This window comes from Macrotis lagotis, chromosome 4 (genome assembly GCF_037893015.1).
Source record: "Macrotis lagotis isolate mMagLag1 chromosome 4, bilby.v1.9.chrom.fasta, whole genome shotgun sequence".
Classification (NCBI taxonomy): domain Eukaryota; kingdom Metazoa; phylum Chordata; class Mammalia; order Peramelemorphia; family Peramelidae; genus Macrotis; species Macrotis lagotis.
Window position 1 is genome coordinate 30936472 of NC_133661.1, and position 23872 is coordinate 30960343.

General features: G+C 43.6%; 1 protein-coding gene across 3 annotated transcripts in view; it reads left to right on the forward strand.

Annotated features, from left to right (window-relative positions):
• Positions 1 to 23872, forward strand: part of HK1 (hexokinase 1) — a 123096-nt gene that overhangs the window by 52621 nt on the left and 46603 nt on the right. For 2 of the 3 annotated variants that reach the window (XM_074232426.1, XM_074232427.1), the window contains one exon: positions 14478 to 14640. In XM_074232426.1, the coding sequence (XP_074088527.1) occupies positions 14478 to 14640 (163 nt within the window). Of the gene's footprint in view, positions 1 to 4421; positions 4907 to 14477; positions 14641 to 23872 lie in introns of those variants that run through there. The other variant, XM_074232428.1, reaches the window with a different exon arrangement.

Below are 23872 nucleotides of genomic sequence, written 5' to 3' on the forward strand. Positions count from 1 at the left end.
CTATTGCTTTCTTAGTTGCTTGGGGCAATGAAAGTTTAAATCACCTGACATACATAATTAAGTGCCTACAAAGCAGTGAGCTAAGCCTTGGGCATGCAAAGAAAGACAGAAATGCACTGTTTTTCTCTCTCTCTGTGTCTGTCTCTGTCTCTCTGTCTCTGTCTCTCTGTCTGTCTGTGTGTCCCTCTTTCTCTCTCTGTCTCTGTCTCCCTGTCTCTGTCTCTGCCTCTTTGTCTCCCCCCCCCCACCGCCCCAAACTCACAATTTGTTGGAGAAAGACAATATGCGGACAACTCTGTATATCATATATATCTATAACACACACACACACACACACACACACACACACACACAGACCTATGCATAAAGAAGGCGCTGAGATTACGGAGGACCAGTCAGAAACCAGGAGCTGAACCTGGTCTAAGATAATTAGATCATGGGTTCAGAGCAGGAAGGAACCTTAGGGACCGTTCAGTTCAATTCCCTCATTTCTACAGTTGAGGAAGGAGACCCAGGCATCCCAAAATGGTTCAAGGTCACATTAGGGAGTTAGAAGAGACTGAGGCTAGTCGGACTTTCTGACTTTAGCTGCCTCTAGGGATAAGTATGATGATGGTTATTATCCTCACTTTTTAAATGAGGAAACTGAGGCTCAGAGAAATAATGTGAATTTTCCAGGGTCACACAGCTGGCAAAGTGTCTAGTCTCTCTCTACTGTGCCACAGCATCTCAGGCCAATCAGATTCCTGGGGCACCCTCTGTTTAAGGTCCTCAATAACAGAGATGCTCACTTTTTATTCACTAAACATTCACTTGTTCATTTGCCACTTATTGTGTCCTTTTGTAGGAAATATTGGGGAAAAGAGTGAGCCTGTCCACTGAGGAAAGAATAGTCAGATAATGGGAGCTAAACCTGGAGATAGGTGACTCAACCTGGAAGACTTGAGTTACGACATAGTTATGTGACCCTGGGCAAGACATTTAACTGCTATTTGCCTCAACTTCTTCATTTATAAAATGAGGATAATGATACCATTTCCCTTCTTCCCAGAACTGTTGTGAGGATCTCATGAGGTAACAATTGTAAAATATTTTTTCACAATGCCTAGAATATAGTTTATTAATCTAAAACGAACAAAAAATCTGGACCTTGGAAAGGAAGCTGCTTGAATGCAAGTGTCTCGATGACAGGGATAGTTTCATTTTTGTCTTTGCCTCTCTGGTGCCCAATGCATTGCCCAGAAAATAGTAGGATTATAGAATCATAGATTTAGATATGAAGAGAGGAGAAAACTGTTGGTAGGACATTTTGTTTATTTATTTTTATTTTTATTTTTTTTTAGGTTTTTGCAAGGCAAATGGGGTTAAGTGACTTGCCCAAGGCCACACAGCTAGGTCATTATTAAGTGTCTGAGACTGGATTTGAACCCAGGTCCTCCTGACTCCAGGGCCGGTGCTTTATCTGCTTCACCACCTAGCCACCCCAGTAGGACATTTGTTAATGATCTTTTTAGGTGGCTATAGATCAGACTGGCTATGTCCTTGCCTGAGATGAGTCTGAAGGGATGTTGGATTGGATATTGAGTGCCCATTGGGAGAGGAGACGAGGAAGGAGGCAAGAGTTCAGAAATTGAGAAGTAAGACCTTCCCATAGAGACATCACAGACATGGAGAGTGCATAGAGAAATGTGATGGACTCAGTGGGTTCTAATGGAAAGTTAGGGAATTTGATCTTAGGAAACATGGGTCCGTTGTGAATTAGCATGAGACATTGGATCATAGATTTAGAGCTGAAGGTGACCTTGGGAGCCAGTACTCCTAGACTTGAATCTAAGCTGTGTTGTTTTGAGCAACTCAACTAAATTTTCTCTTAAATCTAAGTTTCTTCATCTATGAAAAGGGGACAATAATATTTGGGATCATAGGATTTAGAGCTGGAAGAGACCTTTGACATCTTGGTGTCCAACCCTCTCATTTTGGAGATGGAAAAAAAAATGGAGCCCCTAGATGAGATTTTGTTATAATTTGGCAGAACTATAACTTTCTACACGAGAAAGTTCTATTGTTGAGGAGGGAGGGAGCAAGGATAGTGATAAAACCATGAAGTGGTTGTTTAAAAAAACCACCTAATAAAACACCAACCAACCTAGCATAAAATAAACCCTAGCCAAGAGGGGGAAGTGAGTTGCCCAATGCCATATGAGGCAATCAGTGCCAACCTTAACTGAAGTATTATGGCAACCATAGATTCCTAGATCATTGGGGCTAAAAGGGCCCCCACAAGCTGAGACTCAGAGACTCCAAATGCAATGCTCTCTGTTCTCAGGAAGATCAAATGATATACTATTTTGTAAAGTTCTTAGTTTACTGTCTGGCAAACAGGAGGTGTTTAATCAATATTTGTCTCTGCCTACCTAAAACACTGCTTTGTAAAACGAAGCATTATTATCATCTTGGGCAAATCACTTGTCTTCAGGGAGTCTGTTTCCTCATCTGTAAAATGGTGGGGGCTAGACTGGATGGTGTCTGGGGTCCAGTTGCCCTGAGTTACAGTGGGGCCATGACACGGCTTCTTGCTATAGAGATTCCTTTTTTTCTGAAGGCATATATGGTTATATTTGTATATATTGCCTTTTTGCCTCTTCTAGAAGAATGCAAGCCTCTTTAGGGTAGGATAGCTTTGCCTCTCCAGTGCCCAACACAGAGTAGGATCATAGGATCATAGGATCATAGATTTAGATCTAAAAGGGACCTTAAAGGGCATCCAAACTAACCCCTTCCTCAATGAGGAAGCTGGCTTACAGAGGTCACAGGGACACACAGAAAATGGCCAGGAGGTGGAACTGGAATCCATATCTCCTGGGACTAAATCCAATCCAACTGATGGATCGAAGAGCTCAAATCAGGAAGAGTATTTGTTATCCTTGTTTTTCCCAATGGAAAACCACAGAAACCTTGAAGTGACTCACTCAAGGTCAATTTAACCCATGTTGACACTATAATAAATCCTGCAACCAGGGGAAAGCTTTCCTTGCTGTATAATCCTCTTTCCCTCCCTGAGTCTGGAGCAGGCATTTGAGTTGCTTCAGTGGTTCTCTGGGTGCCGTCCACCTCCAGGCTCCTGTTCTTCCTGCTTCACCACATTCCATTGCTATTCACCCAAGCCATCAGTAGCCGCCTGTATTTTTAGCCGGTTCAATGTGACAGCTTTGTCCAAGGCCCTGGGCAAGGGCCCCAAAGAATGGGAGGCTGCTGTCACCTGGGCTCAAGGCCTCTGGGAGGTCAGGGTAACCTTGGCTGCAAGGTCTTGGATTTAAAATTTGAATGAACTCACAGGGTTTCCCCGGATCCAAGCTGGCTTTGTAGAAAGACCTGAGAAACCATGAGAGAAGGCCCAGAGTATTATCCAAGGAAATACTGATGGCACCAACAAGATATACAAGTCAAGAGAGAAATTGCAGAATCTGAAAGCAGAAGGAACCTCATTAGTCAAGCCAAGCCAACCCCAAATCCTCACTATAGCCCCCCCCACCCGAATGGTGGGGCCAACCTCTGCTTGAAGCTTTTCAAGGAATCCCTTGAGTTAATCCATTCATTTTAGTTGGAGACTGCTCAAATTGTTAGGAAGTTTTTCCTGATATCAGGTCTAAAATACTGCAGAAAAGTCAGCAATTCCTAGAAAGGGACCACAGAGGTCATCATTCTAAAGTTTGTGTGTCCTCTTTTGTCCAGATGCCCTTTCCAATCCCCAAGGGCTTTGCAGTTTGCAAACCCTTTTGTTCCATTATCTCAGATGAGCCTCCCTGAGGAGGTTTGCTTTCTGTGAGATAAGGACCATGGGTATTTTTACTTTCATTTTATTTTCATTTACTTTCATTTCATAGATAAATAAATTGAGGCTTCAAGAGTATTAGTAGAGACAGAGACTGATACTGAAATTCTTTGTTGCATAGACCTATCCATGCACATGTCATCTACTTGGATAGAATTTAAACTTGGGGAGGTCAGCTCTTGTTCACTTTTGACTTTGTAGCTCCACCGCTAGCAGAGTGACTGGCACTAAATCCATGCCTAATAAATGCTGATTGATTGATTGATTGGTTGGCTGGCTGGCAACTGCATTTTTCTTGAGGTGCTGGAGGAGTAAGAATCCTAGATTTTCCAATAGTGCCTGCCAGTAAGTATAAAGGCACCTCACTGTTGTAGGACTGAGATCTGGAAGGGATCTTAGAGCTCCTTTAACCCAACCCCATCATTCTACAGATGAGGAAATTGAGGTCCAAGGAGGCCTGGGGATTGTCCCAAGATCACAAGTAAGAGGCAGTATTGGCATTTGAACTCTCTTTGTTTTACCTGTGGTATATAGATTATTCCTGGGACCCTATTGTCAGAAAATCCAAGGATGCATCTGGAATCTTGTTGCTCAGTGTCCTCATCTGCGGAGATTGAGTTTGGAGTTGATGGTTTCTAAGATTCCTTCTATCCAGTCCTATGGTGCTAGCAAATAGGGGCTTCAGGGAAAGAATCATTTCAGAGGCCCCAGGAGCCACTAAGAACTGGGCAGAGTAAGGAGGCTTTGGGTCTTATCTAAAGGAACAAGTCCTTCTGATAAGCCCGCCCTGGGGAAGTCACCAAAGTGGTTTGTGGTTGTTTTTTTTTCCAGGAAGCAGTTGTCAGAGACATTTCTAGGAATCCCCCCTTCCCCCCAAAAAAGCAGCAGAGACATGAGCTGGGGGCACAGGACATCTGTGGATGACTGCTAGGAGATGCTTTTCTACCACTCGTGTCCATGAGGACAGAGTAATTTAGCCTAACAGGAGAATCTAATGCAGGGGGTAATGCCGAGGCCAGAAGTGACAGCCTGGGGAAGGTGGGGCCAACCATGGAGGATGACAGCCTGGGGAAGGTGAGTCACGGGATGCCTTCCTCAAGGTGATGGGCAGGCCCTTCCTGATGAGAAGGAAGCTGTTCCTGCCAGCCTGGGGAGCCACACGAGCGGAGGTGTTGGATGGGTGGAGTGGGCAGATTGGGGGCTTCTGGGGAGGAGAAGCTTGAACCACCCAGGCAGTGTCCCCAAATGGAGGGGCCACGGTTTTATCATCTCGGGTAGTCTGAAGTCTTGAGTGTGAATCCAGGATCTGCTGCTAGGGTCAATGGTTCTGCTTTCTCTTTTTCATCTGGATAAGGAATGAGGGAGACCAGGTGATCCCCAAAGTCTCTTATTTCTGATCCTGTAATCCCCTCTGGGCCAAGACTGATGTGAGTGCAATTTGAGTTTTTGGTGCTAGGATCCCTTGTGGGAGAAAATCTTCCTTTCTTTTTTTTCTGTCTGTCCTACTCCCAGGGAATTGGATTCTCTCTTTTGTTTATTTTCTTTCCTTTATTATTTTTTTAGTATCTATTTATTTACTTATTTTTCCAATTATTCCAGCCCCAGAGAATTGGATTCTTTCTTCTGTTGTTTATTTTCTTTCCTTTATTATTTTTAAGCATTTATTTATTTACTTATTTTTCCAATTATATGAGGAGATAATTTTCAACTTTCATTTCTGTAAAAGTTTTCTCCCTCTGACTCTGTTCTCCCTCCACCCAGAGATAGCAAGTAATCTGCTGCAGACTATAGGTTGTACAAGCACAATCGTTTCCTACATATTTCCCTATCAGTCACTCTGCTGTTCTTAAAAAAATACCTTGTTAATACCTTTTGTTTTTCAAAGCTCCTTTAGCTCTAAACACGCCTCTCCCCATCTGTCAAGCTATATTATCCCTTGTAGCAAAAAAAAAAAATTAAGAGGAAATGAAATGGTTTAACAAAACTGGGTGATGCTGCCTCCCTGAGGTCTCTCCGTCCCCCTCCCGCAAAGACCCCCTCTGCTGTTCTGAGCAGAGATGGGGGCAGGGAGAGGAAGCAGGAAATGGGGTCAGGCCCTTGGTTAGGGAGAAGGGAGCCAGGCCAGTTGGGGGCCAGTGCCTTCAAAAAATGAATCTGGCATGTCTTTCCTCCCCCTGAAGATAGGAAAGAGGGGAGTGAGCAGAGCCAAGAGCTTGTGACCGGCCTGGACGGCGCCAGAGGGTGAAGCATCTCAGGAGACTGGAAGCCCTAACCCTTTCCTCATAGAATAGGGGCAGAGCTTGTAGCACCGGGATGGGTTCCCCCAGGTAGCTCCGAGCTGGGGGAGCAGGGCTGACGCATCCTCCTAAGATCCTGCTGGGAAAAGGGAGGTCATCTGTACGATGATGACGATGGACTTGGGGACCTCCGGGCTCTCTTCCAGCTCTGTCTGGCCTTTAGATTTGTTTAAATCTTGATTCAAAGACCCATCTGCTCTCTCAGTCCCTAAGGGTCAGGACATAGCTGAGAGTCTCTGCAGAATGCTTTGGAATCGTCCTAAAACCCTGACTGTATTGGAGGAAGAAACAGGGACTTTGCAGTTCACATTTCCAGGGTCGTTTCATACTCAGCAGGATCTAGGAACTCCTTAATGGGAATTTTCTCCCCCAAGGAGGTAAACTGAAGTCTTTCCATACATTCTCCCCTCCTTTTTAGTTTAGTTTCTGAATTTTTAAAGCTTTCCCAAATTTCCTCCAGGGCTCAGTATACTTTTTTGTTTACTACCGTCATTTTTTAAGCTCCTTAGTAAAGTGTGGTCCTTGGAGGGAGGAAGTAAGTCCTGAGGTGGTGCTGATCCAGACTTAAGCCTTCAGTGGCTAAGAAAGGGCGAGAAAAGCGGAGAAAGGGCCCCAGGGATGTTTACTGAGGAGAAGAGGAGACTGGAGCCGGGAGGAGGTATGACCACTGCCTCAAGTATGGGGAGGCACCAGTTTGTGGAAAAGGATTGGAGTTGTTGGGTCCCAGGAGCCAATGAGAGGAGGAGGAGGGGGGAGAGAGAGAGACAGAGAGAGAGAGAGAGAGAGAGAGAGAGAGCGCGAGAGGTAGGCTCATTTAAGAGAAAAAAAACATTCAAAACTGTTAGGCAGAGACTGGATTGCCTACCTTGGGCCAGGATGGATTGACCAGGTGGTCTCTGCGTTCCCTCAGTTCAGCCCTTGCAATTTCTTCCCTCCCCTGAAGCAAGGGGGCTTCTCTGAACCTGCTCAGGAATTTCTTTCCAGATTAGACCTTTCAGGAACAAGGCTGGCTTGGTCAGAGGGGACCCGGGCACAAAAGCCAATGGCCAGAAACCCAGGGTGCGGGTGGCAGAGTTGGGGATTTTCCATGGTTCTTCCTCCAACCACCTCCCACAGGGAGAAAAGTGCCCGGATCTCCTGTAGTTACTGTAGTAACAGGGCCTGGACCTGGTCTGTAGACTCCCAGGCTACTTTAGGGCAGGCTGTGGCTGGGTTTTCTCAGGTCACCCCTCCTCCTTTGCTCCAGGGTCGGGCTGTCTGCTTTTGCTATTGCTCTGGCCTGGAAAATTTGAGGCAGGAGGTGGGGGTGGCCCCGGAGAGTTTTAATCTATGTTCCGAAATGTAGAGCTAATTGGGTTTGGGCTATTATCTGGAAGACCCCGGGGCCAGGGAGCTTGGCACACTCTTCAGATGGCACACTGGGATGGGTTTGGTTTCATTTTTGAGGCTCATAGATTTTTCAAACTGAAATGGAAATATGCCCCATCCCTACATTTGACAGAAGGAAAACTGAGGCCCAGAGAGATTTGTCCAGCCCACCCACCCCACCCAGCTAATGGATAGAAAGCACTTTGTCTACACCAGTTATTGGTGGTAGTAGTAATGGTAACAGAAATGGTCATCAATGGAGACATGTTTCTTCTCACTAGGGATGAGTGTGTTTCCATGAGGGGCTCACACAGCCTCCAGTGGAGGGCCAGTGTTCTCCCATTCTACTGAGTGGGCAAGTCATCCTCGGTTTCCTCCTCAGTGAAAGGGGATAATCACAGACTCTACCTTCCTGAGTTGTCCTTAAACTATGTTTGGGGAAAAGGCCATTTTTAAATACCTCATGCATTTTGCACATATTCTGAATAGGCTTTAGGAAGTCCTATTGTCTTCTCCTGGCTCTGGGGTTTAATTGCCCCTCTTCTTTGGACCTGATGGTTCATTTGTGGGGAAATTCTACACCCACTAGGGAACAGGGAGGAAGAGTATTTTCACCCAATATAGCTTTTAGTCTGGGGTAGGAGTGACTAGATTTCCAAAGCCTGGTTTAAACTAAGAAGGTGTCAACTTTGCCTATGTCCAGCTCAGGGAATGACATCTTAGGACATTTCTCTTTTCATTGGTGGCTAAAGGCCTGTCCCACACTCTTTCCTGATACTGAACATCATTATTATGAATGCTGTGAGTATTGTGACCACAGGTAACTGATGTGTTCACAGGATTTTCAGTTTTTCAAGATCTGTTTACATCCTTTATCTGATTTGAGCAACAGAGGAGGTCTGGGGATCACTATCACTTCATTAATCCTATATTTGGTATCAGATAGTTTGCTCAGGACTGGGGATTGAAAATCAAAAATGATAAATTTTATGGGGGCTGCAGTCCCATCCAAGCTTCTAGCAGGATCCAAGGGCTTCCTCAACTTGCCATCTGTCCCCATCCAGAACAGGAAACCCTCTGATGGGGACCTCTAGGTACCTTATCACAAGGAAGGTAATCCATTTAACTCTGGGACTCTGCTGTCAAGTTTGCTGCTGCCTCCTTCAGTCTGCCAGGAACTGGAACCACCCCACTCCATAGAGAGATAGAAAGACAGAAACAGAGATACAGAAATGCAGAGATAAAGACAGAGACTGAGAGAGTCTCTCTGACAGACAGAGAGAGCCAGAGCCAAAGCCAGAGTGAGAGCAAGAGCAAGAGAGACAGACAGAGAGAGAGAGAGAGAGAGAGAGAAGTGAAAGGTGACAGAAGGCTTGTGGAAGACTGGGTGATCTCTATGAATAGTCAATAAACATTTACTTGGGTCCTATTGTACTCTCTAAGCATTGTGCTAAGTGTAAAAAAAAAGAAAATTCCTGTCCTCAAGAGGTTTACAATCAAAAGATGAAAGATACCACACAAAAGGAAGCTGAAAGGGAGGAGAGAGGGTTTAGATTCCTAACAAAGATAATCTTTCTGGTGATGAATAAGGTTATCCTAATAATGAACACCTTGGGACAAGATGGAGAAATCTATCATGAGAAGTCCCAGAGTTGTGTAGCAGGGTGAGAAACAGAAACAGAGACATAAGGAAGAGGGCTAGATATCTGTAGAGGAGAAGATGGCAAATTCAATTTGACGTTGAGCTGGAAGGCATCTAGACAACCTAGTCATAGATGAAGAAAACTAAGGAAAGATTAAGTGACCTCTCCAAGGTCACCTCGATCTAATTGATCAGTGGGGCAATTCAGGTGGAGATGTTGAGCAGGAGTTGGAAATGTGGTACAAAGCATTTGGGGAAGAGGAGAGAACTGGCATCAGCATGGACAAGATTCCCAGAGAAAAGAGAATGGGTGACTTTCATTCAACAAATATTTTCTCTGCTTTCTGAATTTGAGTTGAAGGATTCTCAGCAGCCATCTTATTCAGATAGACATTTCTCACAAGGGGTCTTTCAGCCTCTACTTAAAGGAGGCCAGGACCCATCACATGCTCTGTTATTCTTTTGTTGTTGTTCAGTCATTTCCAATTCTTCCATGACCCCATTTGAGGTTTTCTTCACAACAATAATGGAATGGTTTGGACCTTGCAACAGAAGAAGGAAGGAAGAGGGGAGGGTTGGGCAACAAAAGCAATGAGTGCTGCTTTGGACATGCTAAATCTTGAAATGCCTTTGGGATATCCATTTTGAAAGATCCAGTTGGCAGTGGGTGGCATTGGGTTGGACCTCAGAAAAGAGCCTAGGGTTGGAGATATAGATCCATATTACTATAAAGAAAAAATTAAACCCATATGAATCAATGAGGTCACTAAACTGATGAGATCACAGTGATTATAAAAGATAAGATGTCTTTTGCTTCCCCAGAGTTGAGAGAGAGAAGATCATATAAAACCAGAGCTTTAAGCAAAATGGCAGAGGAAATGTGGGGAATGTGACTGTGTATAAAGGGGTTGAAGAGACATGGGAGAAGACAGATGATCGAGGTGTGGAAAAAGGAATGAAAGAAACTTCAGGCTTGAAATCTCTGATACTTAAGTAAAGCAGGAGGCAACTTCGCCTTGAGATGAACCTGAGAAGCGAAGATTTGAAGCAGATTCTTTGGAGAATGTGACAAAAGTCAGGTGACATGGGTGAAGTTAGAAGGCACACATTTGTAGTGCACCCATGTACTTAGCATCATTACCCTTACTTGGAACAGAGAGGGTGAACTGAAAATCAAGGTGCTAAAAGTTTGTGGGTTGTGGTGAGTAATTCATATCAATAGTAAACCATGGAGTTGAGACAAAAGGAAGAGAAGGGAAACTGGGAGAGGGCTGATGGATGAAGAAGAGAGCTCTTTCTGGTTCTTGAGATCTTCACCCCATCATAGTTGTCTTGAATCATCAATTCTATGGACTGGAAAAGATCATCTCCTCCATCTCTGAGTTTCCCTGTTTCTAGGCAGAGATTCATCAAAACTGAGGATCTATTTGGTTTTCCTAAAACCATCCAAATAATGAGACTGCAAAAGGGGAGTTTGGGGAATCAGAAAGTGAGAGGTATTCTCTCTGAATCTTGAGGGGATTCCAAAGGCTAGAATATGTGATTGAAGCAGCTGAGGAAGATAGAAAGAAGCAGAACATGAGGAGGGCATCTATCTGAGGTAGGATAAAGAAGGTTGCTGGAAAGGAGAGGATATTCAGAATAAGGATAAGGAGCTATGACCATTTCATAGAAGGGCTGCAAAATTCAACTGCTGACAGGAAAAAAGAGATTCATTGATCTAATTCTTCAGGAAGGGAAATAAGAGAATTTTTAGCTTAATATTAGCTTAATTTCAGTTGGGTCTTAACTCAGTTTGTCTAACTCATTTTGCAAAGGAGTTGAGACCCAATTAATTAATTTTTAAAAAATGAAACATTTTTTCAATTATCAAGAATCTGTTCTTTTCTCTCCTATCTCCCTAAGGAAGGGAGGGAGGAAAAAAATGAAGGAAGGAAGGAAGGAAGGAAGGAGGAAGGGAGAAGGGGGAAGGAAGGAAAAAATCCTTGTACTCAAGAAGCAGAGGAATAAAAACAGATTCTTGTATTGAGAAATGGGTACATTCTTCATTATTTGTCTTGGGACCCATTTTAAAAAAATGACTTTTCTTTCAACTTCTTATAGCCGTTTTTCCAATTCCTTTCTTACTTTCCCCACCTAGACTTGTATCCCTTTGCTGAAAACAAGGAGTTAGATTTTGGGATTTCTCTTAGAGGGACTTGGGGTGTTTGCCAAATGCTTTCTCTTTTCTTCCTCTGTTCTATTCTTTCTCTTCTTTCTCTGTACTGAGCTCCTATCTTTTCCAGAGCCCCATACTGCTTTGGAAATGAGTATCCCCAAGGAAGGGAATCAAACTATGAGGGGAAGAAAGGAGCCACAGAGACTTGATTTCCCTTTAAGCCAGCTGGACTTTACTGATTGAATTCCTCCTATAAGCTTGTAGGAGAAATGTAAGCCCCTGTTCTGATGGGGTCCCTAAATCAGCTGGTTTGTTCCCCCTTTCTTTCTTGGAAGCAATCCATGGTTATGGGCTCATAGGTCTTGGAGTGGAAGAGATTTCATTTTGAAGAGGAGACTTGTCCAAGGTAGGCCAGCGGACATGAGGATTGCCTCTTAAAAGCTGAGGACTTGTTAAATCAGAACGTGAACCGGGTTGAGTTAGATGAACAACTGTTGATTGGTTGGTTGGTTGATTGATTGATTAAGATGGCCTTAGGGATTCCTTCAGTTTGCAGAGCTCAGTCAATAAGCATAGTTATTAAGCACCTCTTATATTCGGCTTGAGTTCAAATACCATCACTGCCACTTCCTATCTGGGTGACTTGCATTTTCTGTCTCTATCTTGGCTCATTCCCTTCAGGATCAGGTCTCTCATAGCAAAGAAAATAAAAAGCTAATGAGTCTGATTTTGATAGAGTGCCCATCTTTGCTTTTTCTCAGTTTCCCTCTCTACTTCCCTTCCTCTGTCCATTATCCTTTCCCCTTCCCCCTCTTTGCATTTATTTTCTGAGGCTCAACATCCCATGCCCCCTCCCCCAACAGGCTCTGGAACCCCCCTCCTCCCATCTCTTTGCTCTCATCCTTCTCTTGCATTTTCTGTTTTTGTCTCCTTTCTGGCTCATTCCCTTCATGGAATATATTAAGTGTTTAATTAATGTTTATTGACTAACTGACTATGAGAGGGGAAGGAATCCTTGAGACTATCTCAATCAATCAATCAATCAATCAACCAGCCAATCAACATTTGTTCATCTAATTCAGCCTTGTTCAGTTCCAGACTTAATAAGTCCTTGACTCTTATGAAGCAATCCTCTTTCCACTGGACTACCTTGGACAAGTCTCTTTTGTTTCTCTACAAAATGAGGGGGTTGTGCTTAGTGGTCCTAGGACCCTTCCATAACCGAGGATTGCTTCTAAGGAAAAAAGGAGGAAGCAGCCAGCTGATTTAGAAGATAAACTAAGTCATTGTAGCTCCTTTCTTTCTCTCAAGGCTTGATCCCCTTTCAAGTCTCATCGTCTATGAGGGATACCCAGCTCCCAAAGCAGCTTGGGGCTTTGGAAAAGCTAGGAGCCCAGCGCCGAGAAAGAAGAGGAAGCATCTGGCACACACCCCAATCCACTCTAACCTACAAGGTCCCTGGAAGCCACCCTGCTCCCTTCTGTTACTTCTTCTCCCACCAGATTTCTTGGAAAAAGTCTGCATTGCTACCACTCCTTTCTTATCTCAAGCTTACTCCCTGACTCTGGCTTCCATTCCTTCCATTGGACTGTCACCCTCAATTTGGTGACCTAGTCAGTACAGTGGCCTGCATTGTTAGATCCTCTTTCCCTCCCCAACCTCCTCAATCTCCACATAGCATATGACCAGGTCTTCCTTGAAATGTTCTCCACCATCTCCACTCCCCTAGATAAATAAGACTTAGTGTTGGTAGTTAACCATGGCTGTGGTGATGCAGGAGGAGTCATTGAACTTCTGTAATTCAGCTTTCTACTTGCTAAAGTGGGGGTGGGGTGGGGGAGGGGAAGATCTTGCTTGGACTAAATGATCTCCAAGGTCTAAAACTACAATTCTGTGAGTTACTTAGTGTCTTTGCCACTATTGTCTTCTCTGTAAAATGAGGCAATTGTTGATCTAGATATCTCCAAGATCCTTTCTACCCCTAAATCTGCATGTATTTACATAATCTCTCTAGGACTCAGTTTCCTTTTCTATAAAATGAGGAGCTTGATTGGACTAGTTTGTCCCTGAGGTCCCTTTTGAATCATGATCCCACAATATTGTGATCTTACAGAATGATCTGGAATGATCCAATCCAAAAAGCAAAGTTTTACACCTGGATGGAACTTCTAATTTCTCCTGGTGCAAAAGTCACCTCCTTTATGAAACTTCCTAGTAAGAAGTCTTCTCCTTAGGTATCTTGGAGAAGCTTTCTTGTGAGCATTGATCACATTCCTCCTTTATTATATACATTTGTGCCTGGGTCTCATCTCCCCTTCTAGACTGTAAGTTACTTGAGGGTGGACCTCTGTTGTACTATGCTCAGCATAGCACCTTGCTTGATAGAGATAAGGAGAGGATGAGGTCAGGCTTCTGGTGTTGGTGATGTTATCCAGCAATTACTAAGGCATTGACTTTCTCAGAAGGATCAGGGAAGAAGGGCTGGAATGTGAAGTAAAGCCTCAAGTGGACTGCACAGTCTAGAATTGGGACGTGTCTGCACATAGGGGAGACTGGGAGCTGTGGTCCCTACTGGAAATCAGGTTCTAGATTCCTCCTCCAGGCAAACCCAAGGGAAAGTTTCCTACCACAAGCCCATTCCTCTTGCCTGACAATCATGGCATAATTATGGCCTGGTTAATCCCTGGTTAATCCCTTAGGAGCCCCTGGGCTTTGAGATGCTCACCATGACTCCCTTTCCTATTGGTTTAGATATCTTACCTGAGGAAATTCATAGGCAAAGAATGCCACTTAGAGAAACACAGATGCATACACACACACACACACACACACACACACACACTCATTCATAAACACACATAACCCAGAGTCCCTTTCTTGTGAGATTTCTGACCACTAACCAAGAGCAGTCATTTTGGGAAAGGTCATTCTAGAATGAAAAATCCCTGTGGAAGTAGGATCAGGGAAATTTGAGAAGGGTTAGGAGGCTGAGATGATCCATAGCCTAATTTTTCATTCAGATATCGAGCATTTTCATGTGGGAACCAAGGACTGAATGGCCATTCATGAGGGCCCAGTGGACCTTGACCATGGGTTTAATCCAGAACCCTACAGAGGCAGGAGTGACTCTTTTCCATATCCTGCCCTCCTCCATTTAAGCCTTTCTTTTCTCTCCCCTAGATCGACAAGTATCTTTATTCTATGCGGCTCTCTGATGAAATCCTTAAGGAGGTCACAAAGCGATTTAAGAAAGCTATGATAAATGGCCTCTCCAGAAATTATAATGTAACTGCTTCTGTGAAGATGCTACCAACATTTGTGAGATCCATTCCTGATGGCTCAGGTAAGATGGCGGGCATATTATGGAAGAGTGTGGCATGGGAGCAGAAGTAGTTAATATAAAGAAATTTAAGGTTTACACACATATCATGTCTGACCTTCAAAAGCATCCTGGGAGGTAACTGCTATTATTAGTATTATTCTCATTTAACAGATGGGGAAACCAAGACACTGAGAGATTAACCTAGGAAGAGTGTAGGGCAGGATTCCAAACCAAGTCTTTCTGATTCTTAAATCTAGTGACTCAAGACATTGTCTCTACCAAAAAAAAGTACTTTCATTGTGGACACAGTATTCCAACCATATTTAGGAATTCGTGGTCTCTGCCCCAGTCCCTGGGGTCCTATGTGTCATTCTGGGAGACACATCTTAGGAAGGACATTACAGACTGAAGTATGGCCTAAAGAAGTTGACCCCAGATGGTGAAAGGGGTAGAAGAAGATGAGGCTGCCCTGGACGGGCGGAAGAAAAGGGGATATGAGAAGCATATGAGGCTCCACCTCAGAGGATGGGACCAAGAAACAGTGAGAGTTAGCAGAGAAGCAGGTATGCTCTTCTTTCTGAAAAATAAGATAAGGGGTGGCTAGGTGGCGTAGTGGATAAAAGCACCGGCCTTGGAGTCAGGAGTACCTGGGTTCAAATCCGGCCTCAGACACTTAATAATTACCTAGCTGTGTGGCCTTGGGCAAGCCACTTAACCCCATTTGCCTTGCAAAAAAACTAAAAAACAAACAAACAAACAAATAAGATAAAATAAAGCTTTCTAATAAGTAAAGCTGTTGAAAAAGGGAAAGGGTATTCTCAGAGATTGCCCCCTGCCCCTTGGGAGGAAGTCATTGAGCTACACGACCACTATGTTGGATACTGCAGAGGGAAATCTTCACGTACAGATTGGATCAACTGACCTCTGAGTTCCTGGTCATCTCTTGGATTCTAGAGGCAAAAAATAGTTGAGCAAGGTGGAAATTGGTGATGCTTGCAGCAGTACTTGTCTCATTTTATTCAGTTGTGTCTAGGGAAAAGCAGTTCTTAGGAGAGGATTGCCACAGTGATCACAGTCCCAGGGGGATACTGGCTCAAGATCAGGGGAAAAGAACTGGATCTTGGTGTATGCTAGGGGAGAATTGGAAGGTCTGTTCTGGTCACCCTCTTAAGGTCTTAAGGACATAATTGAATCTGAGGGGTCTTCCCAAGATGTGGTCCCCAGAACAGAACATAGAACAACTCCAGGTGTGATCTGACTGAGGAAGATGTCAAGAATACCTCTATATGACTTCCAATACCACGTCTTCTAAAATCCACAACCCGGGGATGACGATCTACCCTCTGGAAGAAAATATGTCCCACCAGATATTGGTGCCCTGGAGTAAAGCCCTGACTGTTCTGCCTTAGTTATAGCTTTGGATAATTATTGTTAATTTCCTCAATCTGAAAGTTCACATAGGAGCTCTTTGGAAATTCATTTTTTTTCAGTTTTCTAGGACTTCCTTCCAGTGTACTAAATAATAAAAAAAAATGTTCATATTTACTCAGCGCTTTAATGTTTTAAACTTATTTTCCTTCAAAAAATCTTAGGGGGGGAATATCATTTACTCAAGACTTTAAAGTTTTAACAAAGCATTTTTCTCTAGGCAATCCTGGGGGATACCATGTAGGCCTTATTATTTCCATTTTCTAGGTGAGAAGACAAAGGGAAAATGATCTTTGCTCAAAGCCATATAGCTAGTAAGTGGAACTCCTGATGCTTAGGCCAGGCTACCTGGCCCACTCTCAACAATGTCCATTTGATTGAATGGGAAACTGAGGGTTAGGGGCTTAAGGTGACTTGTCCAGAATCACAAGGTTATGATGTTTACAGGTTTGTTTGAGTTTTTTTTTTGTTTGTTTTGTTTTTAAGTGATCTCCCCAAGGTCACACAGCTCGTAAGTGTCAAATGTCTGAGGTCATATTTGAATTCAGGTCCTCCTGACCCCAGGTTAGTGCTCTATTCACCCTTGCTGCCCCATTTTTGACATTTATTAGTGCTTGAACCTGGATTCTCTGACTTTTAATTCCATAATTTTTCCACTCTGTCTCACACTTTTCTTTTTTTAAAGATTTTATTTATTTTGAGTTTTACAAATTCCCCCCCATCTTACTTCCCTCCCCCCCCAGTCAGTCTTTGCATTGTTTCCATGTTGTGTATTGATCCAAATTGAGTGTGATGAGGAGAAATCATATCCTTAAGGAAGAAACAAAGTATAAGAGACAGCAAGATCAGACAATAAGATATCAGTTTTTTTCCTAAATTAAAGGTAATAGTCCTTGGTCTTTGTTCAAACTCCGTAGTTCTTTCTCTGGATACAGATGGTATTCTCCATTGCAGACAGTCCCAAATTGTCTCTGGTTGTTGCACTGATGGAATGAGTCCATCAAGGTTGATCATTGCCCCATGTAGCTGTTAGGGGGTACAGTGTCTTTCTGGTTCTGCTCTTCTCACTCAGCATCAGTTCATGCAAATCCCTCCAGGCTTCCCTGAATTCTCATCCCTCCTGGTTTCTAATAGAACAATAGTGTTCCATGACATACATAGACCACAGTTTGCTAAGCCATTCTCCAATTGAAGGACATTTACTTGATTTCCAATTCTTTGCCACCACAAACAGGGCTGCTATGAATATTTTTGTACAAGTGATGTTTTTACCCTTTTTTCATAATCTCTTCGGGGTACAGACCCAGTAGTGGCATTGCTGGATCAAAGGGGATGCACATTTTTGTTGCCCTTTGGGCATAATTCCAAATTTCTCTCCAGAAAGGTTGGATGAGTTCACAGCTCCACCAACAATGTAATAGTGTCCCAGATTTCCCACTTCCCTTCCAACATTGATCATTGTCCTTTCTGGTCATATTGGCCAGTCTGAGAGGTGTGAGGTGGTACCTCAGAGAATCTTTAATTTGCATTTCTCTAATAAGTAATGTCTCACACTTTTCAAAATAAGCAATCTTTCCTTGGCAGATAATTTCCCTTTCTAAAATTTTTAATTTTTTCCCATCAGTTCAATCATCAACAATAAAAGCATTTCAAGATACACAGAAAAACAAAAGAACATATCGTATATAAATTGGTTTATTTATCTTTTGTTTTTTTCCAGCAGTGTCCATTGAATAATTTAATAAGGTAGTAACAAGATTACCCTATGCATGCCAACTGTGTGTTTTTAAGTTTATTGTTCCTTCCTTTTTCCTTCTCCATTACTACCCATGACATCCCCCTTCCCCACTATGAACAGTTCATCCCATGAATGGGATGTGCCTACCAGAGACAAGAGCCTTTTGGAGTCACTGCACTGATCAGAAGTTTTTTGGGTTTTCTTCTGCAGTACTGGAATATGATGCAGACGTGATTTTTTTTGTCTCTGTTTGCTCTCCCCTGGGCCAGTTCATATGGGTCTCCCTTGATGGGGACTTCAGGCTGAAACAAGATCTCACAAAAAAAAGGATAGCTGTGAGAGCATAGATCTGGAGCAGGGAGGCCTTGGTGTCCTCCAAGGTCCCCAAGGAGGCTGTGACTTGCCCAAAGCCCATAGTGTGAGAGGCAGGATTTGAACCCACTTCCTCATGTCCTCCTAAGGCCTCACCTGTCCCTTCTCACCCACCATGTAGTAGAGATGATCTCCCCTAGATTCCTGTTAGATTTTTACCCTTCTTCTGAGTGGGAAAGGCTGGAGGTGGGCACGGGTGGGCACAGGTAGGCACAGGGAAGCTCTGACTACTCTGAGAATCTGCCCTGCCCACTTTGTGGAGGGTCTCTTGCCCTGTCATGAGGAGACTGCAGGCCTCGGGAGCAGCGCCAGGCCATTGGCTGCTTGGTGAGCTCAGAGATGACTAGTCAGATCCTGGCAGGGGTCTGCCAGGGCTCTAGTAGATGTCCCCTGTCAAGTCCATCTCCTTCTACTCAGGGCCTCCGACTTTGAAAGGGTGAGATACTCAGGAAATGAACTTTAGGAGGAGCCAGGCAGCTGTTCCGGTTGCCGAAGCCCTAAAGGGGCAGACCCAGGAGGTTGCTGGGACTCCCGCTTCCACCCACAGCCTGCTTCTAGACTGAGGACTGTGAGTCTGCCCATCGGAGCCACAGAAGCCCATACAGCTTCCCTGTTTACTCCTCTGCCCAAGCCGGGCAGTGCCAAGGCACAAATTGGCATTTTCATCCTTGGCATTACTGTGACAGCTTCACAGTTGAGCTCAAATTAACCCAGGGCAGTCTTCCACCCAGTTATTCTAGGGAGAGGCAGTTTGGGGTGGTGGAAAGGGAGATGGATGCTTTTGGAATGCGGGCACCTGGATTCAGACCCCAGCTCTGCCACTGCCTGCTTGGGAGGTCTTGGGCAGGCCTCAGTTTCCAATGAGGACTGGGGGTGTTTTGGCAATCCCATTCAGATGTTGGTCTCAACTTTCCCTACTTCTGAAGAGACGTTGTATAAGCAGAGACAGCTCCCCTTGATGATTAGGGAGGAGAGTACTAGAAATTGGGGGGGATCAAGTGTGGCTTCCTGCAGGGGATGACACAAGAATTAATCTTTGATGAATGCCAGGGATTCTAAGACCTTTGGAACAGAAAGTTCCAGAGATGGGTCAAGAGCCCTGTTTTTTTTTTTTTCTTAAAGGTCATTTTATTCCATTTTTCTGGAACCTTTATTTCCCCAGGCCTAACCCCTTTCTGTAGGAGGTTAGTGGCAGAGTGAACTGAAGTGTGTGTGATCAGTCCAAACAAAAGTCACCGGATCTCCAGTTACTAAGAGTAGAGAGGGAAAGATGATACCTCCCCAAAGTCACCTGGCTCTCTTTCCCCCTACTCACTCAGAATATCAAAGCCTTATCAACTGGGACCCCAACAGGTGCAGCCTGGGCAGAGCGACACCTGCCTTTTCCCTCAGGACTCAATTTTTCCCCTTCCTGTGCTTCCCTTCCTCCCATCATAATCTGGTGCTCTCTTCTTAATCAGAAGGCCCCCAGGTCCCAGGAGGCACCCTAGAGCTTAGAGGCGGGAGGGTGTGGTCTTGGGCCTGCTTTGGAAACAGCCACTTAAGGCTGAGGAAGAAAGGGGAAGAGGGTGGTAGTAGAAAATGCTTTAAAAAAAGCAAGTTTTTTATTGATATTTTCCATTTCTTTTATCACTTTGTAAGTGTATCTGCCCTACTCAACCTACTCCAACAGACCTGTCCAGGGAACAATGGCCGAGGCAATCCAACAAGACTGAATTGTAGGAAAGGTGCCAGTCTACATTGATCAAGGAAATTCTCCTCTCCCTGTCCTTAAACCTTTCCTTCACCGCTGGAAGTCTTGTGGTGGAGACCCAATGACCATTTGTTGGAGAGACATCCCATAGGACAAATAGTATTTTTTCTTTTTTGTCGTTGAGGTTTTTGGGGTTAAGTGATTTGCCCAGGGTCACACAGCTAGTGAGTGTCTGCGGCCAGATTTGTATTCAGATCCTCCTGGCCCCAGAACCACTGCTCTGTTCACTGTACCACCTAGCTGCCCCACAAATAATATATATATATATATATATATATATATATATATATACACATATATATATATATATATATATATGCATATATCTTCATATATTTGTACACACACACATATATGATATGGTTTTTTCAAGGCAGTGGGGTTAAATGACTTGCTCAAAGTTGGTGGCTGGATTTGAACTCAGGTCCTCCTGACTCTACCACCAGTGCTCTGTCCATTGTACCATCCAGATGCCTCACAAATATTTCTTAAAGGGGGGAATCTCCACAAGTGATTGATATATTAAAACATCCAAAATCATATGAAATGTGTGACTGACCACCTGTGAACCTTTCCCCTGTGAACATCCCTCCAGGGATATCCCTGAAACAGCTTTTATCAGAGGCCATGAAGATCCTGTGACCTGTACTCTCCTCTTCTTGCCTTTGCTGTATCCTGGATGGTCAGATTACAGCAAGGCTTCGAAGTCCCTCTGTACTAATGATGTTCTCTCCTCTCAGGTCAGGGTGTGTGTGCTCAGCCTCAAGCATGGGGTCCTGCAACAGTGAGTCAGCTAGTCCTGTTCTACTTCTAAAATCTTAATCACAGCAGCATGTAGAGTAATTAGTCACGAACAGAATTGGTGTTAATCCCGAAGCACCCAAGCACCCAAATACCAACTGAAACTAATTGTGGAGACGTTCTCTTCTCAAGAACAGGGCCAGTTGCTCAGACGTTTGAATGATGGAAACAGTAATAATCATAATAACTGCTGTTCACAGAGCACCTTTTAAAGGTTTGCAATGCTCTTTAGTTACAAAGGCCACTTGATTCTCCCAACAACTCTGTCTGGCAAGCACTAAAGGTGTTACTATCCCCGTTTTGTAGTTCTAGAAACTGAGGCTCAGAGGTAGTGACTTGCCCAGGGTCACATAGCTGGTCTATGTGGGTGTCAGGAATAAGCCCAGGGCTCTCCTGACTGAAACCTGGGCCCTTAAATACCTCTTGTGAACCAGATGCTAAATTCTATAAGAGTTTTCTTCTGCATTCCCAGAGAACTTTCTGTTTATTTTTGAAAGCTTTTCAGGTCCATCTCTATTTGCCTACATTATTGCAAAGGCCTCCCAATTAAACGAGTCACTCTGCCATAACTTTTCCCCTATCTCATTCCATTGTATGTCCTTCTGGAAAAGTGATGTTCCTTAAGTTTGGATTTGACCACGTGACTACCCTGCTCAACCTACTCCAACAGACCTGTCCAGGGAACAATGGCCGAGGCAATCCAACAAGACTGAATTGTAGAAAAGGTGCCAGTCTACACTGACCAAGGAGGTTCTCCTCTCCCTGTCTCTAAACCTTTCCTTCACCACTGGAAGTCTTGTGGTGGAGTTCAAATGGCCATTTGTTGGAGAGGATGGCTCATGTACAGGCAGGGCCAGTCGATGTCCAAAGTCCCCCCAACTCTGAGATTCTGGTAGCACCAGGAGCTCTAGATGGAGATGTTAAGAGGACAAGTGGAAATAATGATGACTGACATTTATGGTGCTTTTTAAGGTTTGCAAAGAACTTCAATCATCTTCTTTGGGCCCTATGACACTCCTGCAGGGTAGATGCTCCTGGTCCTCTTGTCCCCATTTTAGAGACTGAGAATGATAGAGGTTAAATAACTTGCCCATAGTCACATAAATATAATAAAGGTCAAAAACAGAATTACAACTAGAACCCTAATCACTGAACCATGCTTCCTCCCAAAGTGGGACTGCAGTTTAGGGAAAAAATCCAGAGCTAGAGATATAAAGGATTCACTGGAACACATACAAGAATTACAAAGGCGAGAAGGCATAGAGGGTAGTGATCAGAGCCAGTGAAAGGAATGCTACCCACTTCTCTTTGGAGGGATCTAGCTAAAATGGTTGTGTAGTGCCATGACATCTTAGGAGCGGCTGTCTGGTGGTCAACAATGACCACTCACTTGCAGAGGACAGGGTACCCTATTGAATGGAAGGCACATTCCTTTCTTTAGGGAGCTAATTAGGAGGTGAGCTGTAGTAGGCACCCTGGCTTCCAGTGTCAGTAGCTGAATTTCTAAGTGGGGTGAAGGTAGGCTTTTCAGACAGGTGGCCTTTGTTTGCACCGTATCCCAGGGCTGACTGCCACTTGAAAAAGACATCTGCCCCAATGTTTGTTTTCCATTAGGCACTGGCTGCAATGGTTGTCATTAAAAAGTGGACATTGCTAGTGGCCCTTCAAATGCTTCATTTAGTAATGCTCTTGTGGAAGTCACTCTAGATAATGGGAAGTGCTGGAAAGTAACCCACAGTAGGTGAATTCTCAAGGAAGTGATAGGACTATAGGGATCGGCAGTAGGGAATATTCTAATTCATATGGCAACAAGCGATTTCTTCCTCCTAGACTCAGGTTTCTAGACCATATCAGAAGAAAGTCTTAATGTGGAAATAGGTTTACTTGATTCCACTTAAATAATCTATATTTATTATTATATTATATATTATTATAAAACTTACTGTTTTGGGGAGGGAGAAAATTTGAAATGCAACATTTTTAAAAAATGAATGTTAAAAACTGTCTTTACATGTAATGGAAAAAAGTAAAATGCAATAAAAACAAAAACAAAAGAAAGAATCTCTAGGGATGAAACTTTCCTTTAGAGCTGAAAGAGACCTTTGAGTTATTGAGTCCAGTCCCCTCAATCTACAAATGAGGTAACTGATGTGGTTCAGAAAGGTTAAGTCACTTGCAAAAGTATCAGGTCTTTATAGTCTCCCCCCACCCCAGCCTCCTTCCGGGGATTCGTGGTTGTCGGAATGGTCCAAGGTAGAGTGGAAATCTTGTGGAGATTCCAAGATGAAAGGTGTGTTAAAGGAAATTAGAAGATTGAAAATATGATCTTTTTTAATCTATTTATCTATTAAACAGAAAGTTCTCTGGGAATACAGAAGAAAATTCTTATAGAATTTAGCATTTGGTTCACAAGAGGTATGTAAGGGCCCAGTTTTCAGTCAGGAGAGCCCTGGGCTTATTCCTGACGCCCACATAGACCTGCTATGTGACCCTGGGCAAGTCAGTACTTCTGATCTTTTTTTTTTTTATCTATTTATTTTATTCAATCCAATTAAAAAAACACCCCAAAGCCCAAAAGATGTATTATATATGACAGGATTCTTGGAACTGGGGTTATAATGATGATTAACAAGGAATTGATGATTAACAGGGAATTGTCATTATGCTGGAGAGGGAAAAGGGCACTAAAATACATACACAGATAAGCCAATGTAGGACAATTTGAAGAGGAATAGAGTGCATGCAATGTGGGTGTGGGGAGTATTTATTTAGTTTGTTTTATTCTCTCAGGGCATTGGGTCTGAGAGTTACTGTGATCATGGGCAAGTCTTGTAACCTTTTTGTGTCAAAGGCAGCTAAGATTGTCAGTTGTAGAACATTAGCCTGTCTGTATTCATGGAAGGTTTTCACACCAAAATGATTGATTCCCCTCACCGGTACAATCACAGGTTTGAACTAAAAAAAATTAAGTGCTATTTTCATAACCCTGTTAAAGATGCAGATGTTATTTTGCAAACAGGAAATATTTTCCCTAATATTTTGAAGTTCATGTCAGCTTAGTATGTACCAGTTAAGAGATGCAAAATTACCTTTGACCTTCCATAAGGTATCTGATCTAATCCAACAAGGATTGCTATTGCTAGGTAGGTAGCCTTATTGTT